This window comes from Aplysia californica, unplaced genomic scaffold, assembly GCF_000002075.1.
Source record: "Aplysia californica isolate F4 #8 unplaced genomic scaffold, AplCal3.0 scaffold00719, whole genome shotgun sequence".
NCBI classification, from domain to species: Eukaryota; Metazoa; Mollusca; class Gastropoda; order Aplysiida; family Aplysiidae; genus Aplysia; species Aplysia californica.
The window spans coordinates 108,652-123,686 of NW_004797989.1; the positions used below are offsets into that span (position 1 = coordinate 108,652).

The 15,035-nt window shown below is 42.7% G+C and overlaps 1 protein-coding gene across 1 annotated transcript; it reads left to right on the forward strand.

Moving 5' to 3' along the window:
• Nucleotides 1–4,294: 4,294 nt before the first annotated feature.
• Nucleotides 4,295–14,238, forward strand: LOC101856609 (zinc finger protein 64). Its single transcript, XM_005108777.3, has 2 exons — nt 4,295–4,471; nt 9,936–14,238. Exon 2 carries the CDS (start codon nt 9,993–9,995, stop codon nt 12,438–12,440), a length of 2,448 nt encoding a protein of 815 aa, XP_005108834.1. The 5' UTR covers nt 4,295–4,471; nt 9,936–9,992; the 3' UTR covers nt 12,441–14,238.
• The last annotated feature ends 797 nt before the right edge of the window (nt 14,239–15,035 follow it).

The window sequence follows — 15,035 nt, forward strand, 5'->3', positions numbered from 1 at the left end:
AACCCAACCAAAAATAATATTAATAATCTCTGTAACTTTCAGCTGTAGACCTAGATCTAGAGGAAAGAAAAATGTTTACTAAAAAAAATAATTTTTTTTTAAAAGGACATCTGGATCTCTGATGCTGGCACATTACTAAAACCAGGGACACCTGTCAAACATGAAACATCAGCAGACATGAGAACAACAACTTTTGTTGGATTGAAAACTTTAACATGCTCAAACTCAATGCTCAAGGAACAAAATCGCAACCCATAAGCAAGATCCTCTAACAAGGGAAATAACCAACTTTTCACTTAAATGAGAGTTGTTATGGTGATTACTTCCCTTTAGTCACATGGCGAGGCGTTAATTAAAATTGTTTTGTGAAAAAAAGAAGGAAAAAACGCGGATCATCCAAAATTATGCAAATGTTGCAGAATTACGTGAAAAAACGCGGCCGCACAATCGCATTATCCTACGGGGACAGCAATATATGCATCAGTACAAAAAAAAACCAAAACAAACAAAAAATATAATCTTTGTAACTTTCAGCTGTAGATCTATACATGGTAGCCTACATACTACATGTAGAGGAAAGAAAAATGTACAAAAAGAAAATAAAATAGAAGACATCTGGACCACTGATGCTGGCATATCACTTAAACCAGGGACACCTGTCAAACATGAAACATCAGCAGATATGAGAACAACTTTTGATGGATTGAAAAATTGAACATGCTCAGTCAAGGCTCAAGGAACAAAAGACAAAATCCCTCGCCCATTACAATTATTAGGCCAGCCAAGATCTTTCAACAAGGGGAAATAACCAACTTATTACTTAAATTAAACTTATTACGGTGATTACTTCCCCTTAGTCAACCGGGGAGAAGTTAAATATTGTAAAAATAATTTATTTTTTTAACATGAAAAAACGCGGGGAATCCAAAATTATGCAAATGTTGCGGAATTACGCGAAAAACCGCGGCTGCACAATCACATAATCCTACAGGGACAGCATATTACTGTAATTTTGACGCAATAAGAAAACGAATATTATAATCTCTGTTTGAAATTCTAACTCAACATAATATATATATGTGAACCTCGTAATAATGGATTTCCTTTTATAATTATAAATTAAAGTGTATGCAATATATATATATATATTATATATATATATATATATATATATATATATATATATATATATATATATATATATATCGACAATACCGTGATCTAGATGTCGTATGAAAATGACAATCTCGTTCTGGTCGCCATAACTAAATAAAACACGGGCTTTGGTGCATGTTCTCAGTATAGGCTACGTTTACCCACACACACTCACAAACTCCCGTCATTTAAACACCCCCACCCCCTTCTTTCTCTCTCTCTGTCTCTCTCTCCCACTTTCTGTCTCTCTCTCTGTCTGTTTGTCTGTCTGTCTGTCTGTCTGTCTGTCTGTCTCTCTCTCTCTCTCTCTCTCTCTCTCTCTCTCTCTCTCTCTCTCTCTCTTTCGATCTCTCTCTCTCTCTCTCTCCTGGTGGGTGGAGGGCACCACAGGTTGGTCCTACTTTTTTCCTTTCCCTTTTTTTTTTGCACTAAAAAAAGACCAATAATATTAAATATTATGTCGATATATTATATATTTTACACGTATAATATATAACATGTATTTAAATCTTCGTTGTCTAGACACTGGCACGCTGGTTTAGTGTTTAACCGCTCTCTCTCTCTCTCTCTCTCTCTCTCTCTCTCTCTCTCTCTCTCTCTCTCTCTCTCTCTCTCTCTCTCTCTCTCTCTCTCTCTCACACACACACACACACACACTCCCCCCCTCTCTCTCTCTCTCTCTCTCTCTCTTTCTCTCCCCCCCCCTCCCCCCTCAGGCTCGCTACGTACTATCTAAATTAGATATATATATTTACACACACACACACACACACACACACACACACACACACACATACACACTCACACCGCGCGCGCAAGCACGAAGGCACGCACCTACACAACATACTCTTTCACGATCCTGTCTGCGACATTGCGTGTCCTGCTGTTGACAATATTATGTAGTACCGTACATAATCATATGTACTTCCATTTGTTCAGGGAAGGAACTGGTATTTCAAACGTTTTCAAAAGAACAGACTTACGCTGATTCATATGGTGATACATGTGTGTATATGGGGTAATTTTTTTTCAAGCCACAAATGACATTGTAGGCCTACTTTTGCTAGCTAATGATCAGACCAACGTACGCCAGAAATGCTTTTTGCTGTGACGTGAATACATCAAACTACATGTGCATGGATAATGTAGAAGGAAAAAGAGGACACTGTACTGTGCACACTGTTGTACATGTATCGCCCTGTGCTTTATCTTCGTATGATAAACGCACACACACACACACACACACACACACACACACACACACACACACACACACACACACACACACACACACACACACACCACTACAGTCCGTGCCGGTTTTAAGCACGCCGGCCTTAAGCACGTTTCGGACTCAAGCACGCTAAACGGCTCTTACCGAATTTTTGCTATAAATTACACGCCTATAAGCACGGTAACTTCGGCTTCAAGCACGCTTCATTTACAAGACAGTCAATATTTTCATGATGACCCATCGAAGTTCGAACACAGTTTACATCGCAGCAGTGGAGTGTGTCAAGAGAAACACAAAGAACGCAAGCGATGGACACACACACTCACACGGGCGGAGAGGAAGGCAGAGAGATGCACACAGCCGTGTGTGCGGACATAGGATCTAGCCTAGGCCTAGGGCAAAGCTACACACGACCAAAAAAATAATACAAAGAGAGTCGGGGAGACGAGAATCGGAGGCTGGCTGCGATTTCACCTTTGACCCTCGCTATCCATTAATCCTGATTGTATATCACGCACGAGGTGGGATGAAGGCAGTGGTATGAGTGGCACAGCGGTCAGTGGTACGCACAGGCAGTGTGTTACAGTAGGCCTAGTGTGCTGTATCGTGACTGGCCGTATAAATTAAGTTTTCATTTCCCATTCGACCACAAAACAAAAACAAACAAGCGAACAAAAACTACAGTGGCGGGTGTCTAAATAATAGTGCACACTTTTGCGGGACCGCTGTAGACCTACTTACAAACAAAGGGAAATAGCACGGGGAATTTTCTACATGAAGATCTCTGGATTATGTCTATTTCGCACTTAAGCACGCTTCGGCTTTAAGAACGCTTAAGCTTTCTCCCGATGACCGTGCTTAAAGCCGGCATGGACTGTACTAGTACCAAAGATGCTCACTATTGAAGTTGCAGTGAATCTTTGCTAGTCCTACTCCTACTCCTAATTGAAGCTGCTCTGCTGCTACTACAAAAGAAGAGAATCTTAATTTGCACTACTACTACTACTACTACTACTACTACTACTACTACTACTACTACTACTACTACTACTACTACTACTACTACTACTACTACTACTGCTGCTGCTGCTGCTGCTGCTGCCTCTGCTGCTACTCTTGCTGCTGGTACTCCATGTACCGTGGCGGTATAGGCTTACTGTATTGTCGAAATCGTCGCATTACACGTGTTTAAACATTCTGTGAATGTTGCAGCAACTATGTGGCCAAGTTATTATACTTGCAATCATAAAGTAAAGCCTTGCGTTCAAATCACGTCATTGGCCCGATGTTGGGTCCTTGCGAAAAGCGTAACTTATTTTCTCCAATTCACCGAAGTGGGACCTGGCTGTAGACAGTCATTCGAAAGATCTTGTCAGTTTGTTATAGATAGTGTTTGACCGCATAATCAGCCGCTTGCACCGTATGCTTTCCGGAAAGCCGAGAGAGAATGTTTCTGGGTGTTGAAGTTAGGGTCTGCTGAGGTAGGCCTAATACGTAATTTAATATTAGGTATAATAAAGCGCAGACAACTTTCCATCAAAGGCTATACAATACTTTATCGTTATTGTTATTATTGTTGTTTTATTTTTGCATTATTGTTATTAAATAACTATAATAATAATAATAATAATACAACTAATAATAATAATAATAGTATTATCCTCCTCCTAGCCTCCTTGACCTTCTTCTTCTTCCTATTTGGCCTATTTTTTAAAAATATTATTATATTTATTATTATTATTATTATTAGATCTATTATTATTATTATTATTACTAAATCTACAGGGCCCCAAAATATTATAGCACTAAAAAAACTTGGATCGAATTTGTCTTTTCCACCTCAAAACCAGGCAAGCGGAAGCGGAAATAAACTATAGAAGACAGCCAATCTGCCTTCGCCAACTTCTTGGCATGTTGATCTTCTTCACTTCGTCAGCCATCTTGTAGATTTCCGTCCCTGATTTTTTGGCGGTGTCGCCTTCTATGACAAAACAACACCCAGAACCGCGGAAGATTCAATCCTGTCCTCTCACGAATCAAATAATTTGGACTTCGTTAAAAATCAAACAGTCTACACAGACGGTAAGCCGATGTTTTAGATTGTAGATCTAGATCTAGATCTATGACTATGATATCTCTAGAGAAATCTATCTAGATCTACATTCTAGATCTAGATCTAGATCTAGATCTAGATATAGATAGATAAACAGATAGCTATCTAGATCTAGATCTAGATAGAGTGTAGAGTAGAGTATTAGTCCTAGGCCTCTGCCTAGCCTATCCTAGATCTAGATTTTTATATCTAGAGTATAGAGACTTGTCTCTACGTAAGATTGTTAGCCTACTTGTGCAATGATACTGTGAATGTTGCAAGGTAACCTAATAATTTACTGTTCCCAAAAAAAAACTCTTGCCGACCATGTCTCTGGTCGGTCTACTTTTGATAAGGGCTGGGAGGGAGAGTAGTTCAGTAGAAATGAAACGAAGTGTGAAGTGTATACAGACCCGGTAACCGGGAACAAAGTCACAAAGTATACAGACCCGGTAGGGGAACTCTTTTGTGATTTCGGAGGGTTTCAGCGCCCAGACCCGGTAGTGTGTGTGTGTGTGAGTTAAAGAGAGAGAGAGAGAGAGAGAGCACGCAGGGGGAAGTGCTAGCAAAATGTATATAATAAATTAATATATAATATGACATGTCTGCCAGTTGGCAGGAAGGAACGAAAGACAGAGACAAACAAAGAAAAAAAGAATGCGAGCGATACACAGAGAGAGAGAGAGAGAGAGAGAGAGACTGCTCAATTGAAATTTATGACATTGTTCTTTTCTTCAAATTGTGATTCCTCTTGCCTCTAACTCCAAAACAGGGGAAAAACGATCGTTCATCGAAAAGACATCCGCAATCTTCATTTAGTTTTAGATCAAGAATCTAGATCTACAGTCTAGATCTAGGCTAGGCTAGCCTCGAAACTAGATCAATGATTTATAAAAATATCTGTCTGTCTAGATCTAGACCTAGGCCATAGATCTAGAAGAACCTAGTTCTACCCTGAGCCAAGAGGGTGCTGAAAGTTTCCGAAATCACAAAAGAGTTCCCCTACCGGGTCTGTATACTTTGTGACTTTATTCCCGGTTACCGGGTCTGTATACACTCCCAAATAAAATTGTTGACAAAGTGATTGCAGCTGCAAATGCTGGTTTCCTGCCGCCTCCTAATGAAAGATCAGTTTTTACATTTGTTTTAACTCTTGTCCTTTCATCCGTGCTGAGTTGCGAATCTTATCAGCAAATGTCAAATTTGTATGTTATGATGACTTGATATTCTCAGCAAAATGTCATTTGAACTTGAAGATTTTTTCTGGGATTTCTTCCCATACAAATTTATAATGGGCTCGCAAGACCAATCATCCGCTATCTAGATCTAGATCTAGATCTAGATTCTAGATCTAGATCTAGTCTTCTTGAACAGAGGAAGTAAAAGTTGGGAGTCACTTGTGACTCTTGCATTTAGATCTATATGGTGGCTTTTAACCCTAGATCTAGAAGCACTCATCGTTTCACCGGAAGTAACCCCCCCAAGAATGCCCCGCCGCCACGGCCGATCGGTTGTGTAGTCATGGGGGTTTGGCGGGGGGGATCAGCTGAGAGACCCGAGATGTAGGCTCTTGGACTCTCTCTCTCTCTCTCTCTCTTCTGGCGCTGTGGCTTCATAAACGGTCAGCGATGCCAACAGCACGCAGGAACTCAACACTCGCCCGGGGGTCCTTAAAAAGTGCTGAAAGTGGGTTACTGAAATGTCCCAGCAGGCGGGTTCTAGCACGATAGCTGGCAGGACACCTCAGGAACACGTGGTCCATAGTTTCGTCCTCCTCCTTGCAGGCTCGACAGGACGGATCTGGGTTGTCTGCTGGCGCAATTTTGTGGAGATATGATCTCAGCTTGGGCGATTTTCCACCAGTTCTCATTTGGGAGAGAAGCCGGCGGTCCTGTCGTCTGAGCTAGGCCTCAAGCTGGAATGACGGCGGCTGGGCAAACGGCAGTTTGGGTTTCGCCTCTCTTTTCCACTTTGCGCGGGTCGATCGGTGGATGACGGCTTTAGCTGTCGAGAAATCGATTGGCGTGTCAATCTGGGTAAGCGCTGTTGCTTCTTTGGCGATGCTGTCAACTTCCTCGTTCCCAGCCAGTCCGGCGTGGCCTGGAATCCACTGTAAGTGGATGGAACATTCAGAGTGTTGACAGAGGGTGTGCAGATGTTGCCAGATTGAGCAGGCCACCTTTTCCGATTGGTTGGTAGGGCCGTATGAGAGGCGCATGACTGCTGATCTAGAATCAGTGTATACATGGATGCGTGCACTGTTCGGAAGGCTGCCTGCTGTATGTAGTGCCACAAGCATGTCAAGCGCTGTGTCGAGAGCTACAAGCTCGGCCCTGTAGCTAGAACAATACCGGCCCGCAGGTACACGTTGGTCGAGTTCGGTATCGCCGGTCTTGATCAGTATTCCACTTCCTCCATACTCAGTACCGTGCTCAGCTGAACCGTCAGTCCAGACTTCTACATCGGGCAGGGGGAGCGAACGAATTGTAGCCTCTGCTGCTGCTTTCCTGACAGCTGGTTCATTAGCACGCTTGCAGTCGGCGACAAGATCGGTGCTAAAAGTCACGTTGTATGATGCAGCCTTCCACGGTTGTGTGGGGGGGTAAAACAACCAGCTCCTCACGTGGGTACGTATCCAGTTCAGTTTCGGCTACGAGGTTCTGGGCATGCTTTCTCCAGTTCGACTTGCCTGTCCGCGTGGGCACTGATTTTGTTGCAGAGGCTTTGCGTTGGTTCGTTGTAGGCAGACGCATGGACTTCTCGAATGAGATGGCAGTCAAGGCATCAGCTCTATGCCTTAGTGGTAAAATGTCTGCTTCGATGAGGAGGCTGTCCACACGAGTATCCTTTGAGCAGCCTGTGATGATTCTTGCTGCTTCATTCTGCTTTCTTTCCAGTTTCTGCAGATTGGAGGGTTTGGCAAGAGGCATGTAGGCAGGGGCACAATAGTCGATAGCTGACCGACAAGTAGCATAATATATAGGCTTTATGCATTCCCTGGAGGCACCCCAGGTGGTGCCTGTAAGGGCTTTCAATGGTCGAAGTCTGCTTGACAGTTTTAACTCAAGGTTTTGGATGTGGGCGTTGGAGGATAGAGTACGATCAAGTGTAACCCCAAGTAAGGTGGGGTTGGAGTTGAAGGTGATGGGGGAGCCTTTGAGTGAGAGTGCTGGTTTTCGCTTGGCCTCGTGGGTGCTGGTGGTGAAGAGGGTGCACTCTGTTTTCTCAGTACTGATTTCCATCTTGTTTTGCTTTGCCCACTGCTCAAGTAAGTTTATGGCTGCTTGGACACTGTTTTCAGCCTGATTTATGTCTTCGTTGGTGGCGTATATTGTATAGTCATCAGCATAGAGTCCCGTCTTCACGGTTTCAGGCAGGCCTGCTTCAATATCATCGATGAAGACAAGGAACAGTGTGGGGGACAGGACACTGCCCTGGGGGACTCCCTGCTCGAAACGGCGAAGCCTGCTTGTTGCGTTGCCGTGCTCGACGCAGGCGTATCTGTCTCTGAGGAATGAACCTATCCATTGGGTGATGCGGCTGGGAGTAGATTTCTCAATCATCTTCTCCATTAACCTCGTGCGCCATACCTTGTCGAAGGCACGCGAGAAGTCCACGAGGGCCAGCACAGTTCGTTTCAATTTGGGACAATATATTTTTTAAAAAGGTTGGAACAACATCAAATTAAATTACATTTCGATGAACAAAAATATATTTTTTTAACATCACATCAGAACGATAACAAAACAAATTAACACACCAACAAATTAAAACACAACAAAGAGGGAAAAGTAAAAGAGAAACAGCAATATATAAAGTATATTTAATGTACGTATGTTCTTCACATGAAAATAACAAATCAACATGGTGTCTACTAAGTGACAAAGAGACGAAGTGAAGCGGGATTGAAAATACTTTCGTTCTAAAAGTAAAGAGGTTCGGTTCCCTTTTTTTCCCCGATGATTATTCCCCTGGCTTTTTTTCTCCCTTTTATTCCCCGGTGGTGGTTTTTTTGTTTGTTTTTTGGTGAAAAATGCAAAAAAATGCAGCCGCGATTCGCGGACCAAAAAATGCCAAAAATCGCAGCCACAGTAAACGCAGATGCTAGATATTATGATAGGTTGTTGGTATGCTGTGACAGTGAAGAGCCCAGCTGTGTAAATGAAATTTAATGTGGAAAGCAAAAAAGTGCTTGTCAGTATAAAAAAAGCATAAAGGATTAAACAACAAGCATAAAAAAAGTTATCTCTGAAAATCGAAACGGGACACGCTTTGTTCTTGCCCGGAAGGAGGCTTCTGCAATTGGTTGATCAATGTATGAAGAATCTTACATGAGTACATGTTGAAGTATGTGTCTAGAAATGATTAAAGAAGTTTTAGAATACACCAATTTGCAGCACAATGTAATACAGTAGTCTCCGCCTAAGATCCCAGTGCTTAGGAGCACGGAAATGCAGGATCTTAGGCGACGATCCCAGGGAAGAATCTATGGTGACTCATGTTAAGGCTCACAATCGGTAAAATGGTCTCCCTCCACTCTAAAATGAATTGACGTGACCGCTTCGTGGGTTTATGACGTCTGGCGAGCAAAGAGTGGTTAACCTTGATGACCTATCACAGTGCATAGTGGCATGAGGCGTGCCATTTTCACTTATTATCCTATCATGAGTCTCAGGATCTACTTTTATCCAGTTGCCCCTCCACTTTACCTGTTGAAAATTTAGAGCTTTCCATCTGTGACCGAGTCCCCCCACCCCACCACCTTTGTCGTTACACACCATTACGTTGTGAACGCACCAATTAAAATTCCGTCTTGTCTCGCAAATTGGGGAGTAGAGAAAACTGCTGCAATGGTCAGGGAAGAGTCCACAGTTTGATGTGATCCCGCCTGGAGCGAACGTGAAGGCCCTACCCACCCAGCGAGTGATGTAAGTTCAGGGGGAAAGCTCAGGTGTGAGTGCGATGCGTGGGGAAAACAAACGTGTCGGTCAATTCACACCCCGATGTGATCCCGTCTGGGGCAAACATTGTATGTATCGCTTCAAACAGTTTTACAATGTGTATGTGGTCACATTCACGATAGTGGCTGATCTTTGACGCGACCAACAGTTTATTGATCTCAACTTTTCACTCTTGGTTGATTGGCTGTGCTCGCCCGGGTTTTTGTTCCGCAAATTATGATCTGCAACGCGGGATCTTAGCCGAATGCAGACCTTCAGAGTGAATCAGAGCGGGATCTTAGGGGTGACTTTTGTATAGTAAAAATTATGTTTTCTTAAAACAGGAGGATCTTAAGTGAACCGGGATCGTAAGCGATGGGATCTTAGGCGGAGACTACTGTACTCTGCAAAAAGTATTTTGCATCACTGTTTGAGAATGTGTATAATTCGTAAATACCTGATCATTTGATGTGTTCAGTGACAACATTTTTTATTTCCCCTCTGTCTTTTTCAGATCATATGGATGATTGGTAGCTGCAGGTGACCTGAGCAGACCAATCAGATCTTCCAAATGGATCAGCCTGGGATTTCATTGACTGATATGGCAAGTGCCATGGTATCTGACACTTTAGCATTAGAGCCCATTGATAAGGGTGAGGCAGGACAGAGTCCCCAGACAGCTGCTGCTAAAGTTCCTGTAAAGAAACCAGCAAAGAAGATGAGAAATTACTTGTGTGAGGTTTGCAGTTATCAGGCTCGGTCTAATTACTCCCTGAAAGAACACATGAAGTCTCACTCAGATACTAAGCCTTACTCTTGCTCTCAGTGTAATTATTCCTGCAACAGAGAAAGAAATTTAAGAATTCATGAGTTTACCCATTTGGAGAAGAAACCATTAAATTGCACTCTTTGTGACTACACCTGCATTCAGAATTTCCAGCTGAAAGCTCACATGTTGCTTCATGAATCAGAAACTCCCTTTGTCTGTAACCTTTGTGGTGCTACTTACAAGAAGGAGGCTGGCCTCAAGACTCATATGCTGAAGCATTCAAACATTCATAAATTTAAGTGCAAACATTGTTCTTACATGACAAATCGCTATGCTGACTACAGGAGACATGTTCTCATTCATTCAACAGCCAAACCTGTGAAATGCCCCTTTTGTAACTACTCTTGCATTCGCGAGTCCAGACTTCGTGCCCATATGTTGATTCACAGAGGCAAAGATGCCAACTTGAACACAGACCCTGTTTTAGCCAACTTGGAACAGCAGCTACTGCACTGTGAAGTCTGTGACTATGTGTGCACTGTGCCTTCACGCCTCAAGAAGCACATGAAGTCCCACACTGGGATTGGCCCTTACACCTGCGACGTGTGCAACTACTCCTGTGCTAAGGCAGCTGCTCTGAAGGCTCACAAGCTGAAACACAAAAGATCGGACCGCATCAATCAGACGGGTCTGTACAATGGTTCGAATACTGCAGAAAAGACGGAAATGATGGACGTGACCACAGCTGAGGGTCACATCAATGCAGCACCCTTAGCCCCAATGATGAATAACACGATGCACATTACTAATGCTGTTCAAATTGCAAACCCTGTACAAATAGCCGATCATACTCAGATAACGGAAACTGTTCACATCACTAATCCCATGCAGATACCGGAACACATACAAATAGGTGATCCTGGTCAGGTCACTACCTCAATGCAGATTGCCAACCCAGTTCAGATGGACACTGTTGCTGCTATGGCTGGCCACTCTCAGATGGAAAACCAGCCTCAGCTGACCACGGAAATCACCACGGTGGACAGCATCAACCAGGCTGTCATGTATGCTTCAGCTGGTGCCAACGTGAATGCCACTGTCATTGTGACAGGGCCTGCGCAACAGTGGGAGACAGCTGAGACTGACTGGGTTGCTGAGACTTTTGATGGCGATTATAATCAGTTTGCTCCATTTGATCAGTCGGTGATCACCACTGTGACGCCTGCTAAGGGCAGTTTTCTAGACTCCCTGCTTGCAGCTGTGAAACAGGAACCTCAGGAACCCCCTCCACCACCAAAACCTCCAAGGAACCATTCCACCTCCAAGATGTTCCACTGTGACGAGTGCGACTTCTCCTGTGACTACCGCTCCACTTTCAACAAGCATAAGAAAAAGCACTTGAAAGTGAAAAACTACAAGTGTGCCCATTGCGAATACATGTGCAATGAGCTGAGCCGCATGAAGGACCATCTCCTGATTCACACCAATGAGAAACAGTTTGCCTGTGAACTCTGTGATTACACCTGCAAGAGGAAATCGGCTCTGAAGATTCACATGAAAACTCATGAGACTGGAGACGGAAACCTTCACCGATGTACGGAGTGCAATTTCTCCTGTAAGAGCGCTCCTGGGCTGAAGTCTCATATGATGAAGCATCTGGGCACCAAACCCTATCAATGTGACATCTGTGGTCTGGCTGTGGAATCCACCTACAAGCTGAAGAAGCATAAATTCACGCATGGCTTGAAGCCATTCCAGTGTGAGTACTGTGACTACACCTGTGTGCAGCAACAGCAGATGAAAATTCATGTGCTGCAGCACACATATGATTATCCGTTCTGTTGCACTATGTGTGATGCAAAGTACAAGAAGGAGGACAGCCTGAAGGTCCACATTATGTCAAACCACCAGAACATCAACAAGTTCACTTGTGATCTGTGCAACTATGCTGGCAACCGTGCTGCTGATTTCCGAGAACATTTGCTCACTCACTCTGAGAAAAAGCCCCACCAGTGTCCTCATTGTTCATATTCATGCATCCGGCCCTCTGGTCTAAAAAAGCATATGCAGATTCATTTGAAGGGGAAGGATGTGAAGCCACTGAAAAAGAAATTTTATCGCTGTGCATTTTGTGATTTCAAGTGCACACGCACAGGACGCTTAAAAGCACATTTATCTAAAATTCATCTTGATCTTCCCGAGAATATGACATTTAGCATTGATATGTCCCAGTTACAGACCACTGCGTAATACAGAAAATGAAAGTTTGGTTGTTTACCTTTGATATTGTTGTATCATGTTCTAAGTACCTGAGGGAATCAGTAGCATACAAACTTTATAATTGGCTTTACAGGTGCAATGAGTTTGATAGGTTTTATTTTTTAAAGGCTCTGAACAGGTCACAACAGGCTGAATGCACACATTCTGTATAGTAACAAGAAGGCTTTTAGACATTGTCTGGTCAGAGACTTATCCTTTCAACTCAACACTGCGTCCATTACCCCACACCTGTTTGAGGAATGCCCAATACAAGACAGGCTCGCTCAGAGGAGCCAAATGCCCATGACAAGTCATTGATATTTTGAGGCTGTTCAACGGGCAGCTGCATTTTTGTTGTGGTATCCGGCATTATCAAATGAAGGGCGAGGAAGAGCTGCAGTTAAAACTGTCCATAATGATGACTCAAGATCACAGAGATGAGTGACCTCTGTAGGCAGGTGGCCTCTGTGGAGAGGGTCTGAGTTATAGTCACTTATTGGACTTGACAAAGTCAATCTGAAGTCTTTATTTTACTTTTCTTTTCCACCCCCATCAAAGTTGTTAGAACAGATAGGCCTGTATAGTTTCTTTGCACTGTACATAGATGCTTAGTGACAATTAAAAAGTACATTTTGAGGCCGACTTGTCATGAAAATGTCCGACTGTAAAAGCATTGGACAGCAACTGCTATGTACAGGTTAAAAAAATAAGAAAAGCGTAAAGATGTCACAGAGCAATGGCTGTAAGGAAAGGTGACGGCTATAGAGAGGTTTCACATAGGCAGAGGTATTCATCATGAATGTAATTGATCCTGTGAATTGACTTGACATTTCAGTTTATTTTTTTGTTTGTTTAATTTTTCAAAATGAGATTGTCACTTGTCCCCATTTCACTCACCTTTTATGTTGCTCTCCTGTTACTTTTGTAAGAGTGTCACAAACAGTATTTAATTTATTTGGTTGGTAAACAAATCTCTTCATATGATATCAAATATCAGGCCAGTTGTTATAGGGTTTCACATACCAACATACAATTCATCGTATTCATCTGTTTATACAGTGCCTACCTGTCTGCCAGCCAGTCAGTATGTTTGAATGTTTGTCCTTTTTTTTTTGTTTTTTTGGTGCAAACTTTGTCATTGTATCCTTTTTTCTTTCAAATAGTGGTACCTTGCATCTCATTGATCTGGCATTAAAAGCTAAAACTCATCAATATCACTAGATCTGTGCGTAAGAAATTCCCCCGCATTTTTATTTATAAAAAAATGAAGGTTCCACCAGAGGACAGGATAGGGGGGCTCACCACATGATGACTCACTGGAGCAGTGAAAGTTAGATCTGACATTATTAAATAAAATAATAATGAATCATTATCCTCTGCAAATAGTCCCTTGAACTCCCTTTCTCAACTGTCGACTTGCCCGCTTCAAATCTTCACACAAAAAAACAACTGAAACTAATTGGAAACTTAAGATAGACTTGAGCAGCTAACAACATCTGCGTCACTCTGTTTTGCTAATCAGATGGTGTTGTTTTTAGCAGAACGGGTACAGGATTGATAAAAAGTAAGCTTAGAATTTTTTTATTTTTTTTTCCTGATGAAGTATGCACCTAGTATTTTCAAATGCCACATTGTAGCTTCAAATGTACAATAGGCAGCTTTTCATTATGACCTTGTGTGCATGCAGTTTTAAATTTCAAATATAACATTGGTTTAAAGAGGGGGTCTCGTGGCCTAGAGATTAAGGTGTTGGCCTCTCATTCAATTTAATTCAAAGGTCCCGGGTTCGAATCCGGGTAGCGACCGAAAAATTTTCTTCTCTAAAATTGTCTCCTTTCACTTTCACCTCCTATCCTGCTCTCTAGCAATGTTCTGTCGTCTGCTTTCGTCTCCTCTTTCTGCCTTCACCCCTCACCTCCTTTGCCCACTCCTCTGGGCTCTTGACTCTTTCTGCAGCCTTTCTACTGGTCTGCTACTCCTTCTTACTGCTGTCTTTCAGCCACACCCCTGATCTTCTGGTAGGAAAGATCTCCCTATCCTTCTCGGACAGGGGCGAAAAATCTCGGAGGGCCTGTGTGCAAGTTGCACTCATGATTAAAGATCCCTTGATGGTCTAAAACCAATAGGAGTAGGAGTCGGCTTCGGCCGCCATCTGGACAAAATCCAAAATTTCCTACCAACTGAAAAAGTGTGTCCCACATACTCATATACTTTATGCAGTTGCGAACACCGTAAAACACTTTACCCCCCCCCCCCCCCCCCCCCAAACAAACAAAACAACAACATAATATTGTTAATTTTATGTTCAAATATTGCATTGCAACTTCAAATATTCTCATCAGTCTTGTTAGTCGCTTCTTTGAGGACGCCATATTTATTGATGTTTACTTTGAGAGACAAACAAAAGCGTATTTAGATCCAGACCCTTAAAAAATTGCCAAAGTTCCAGCCCAATATTGAGAAATTAGTTCAGAAGACAAGGAATGTCTTTATGAATCACATATGAGAGAGTTGGAGATTTCATGGAGCTTGCACACTCCGTCTGAGCTGTGCTAAGATGGAGGTTGGCTTCAGTGGCATGCAGGT

Bases quoted from the DNA above. Each gene is read 5' to 3' on its own strand.
- LOC101856609 (XM_005108777.3), top strand. From the start codon at position 9,993: ATGGATCAGCCTGGGATTTCATTGACTGATATGGCAAGTGCCATGGTA.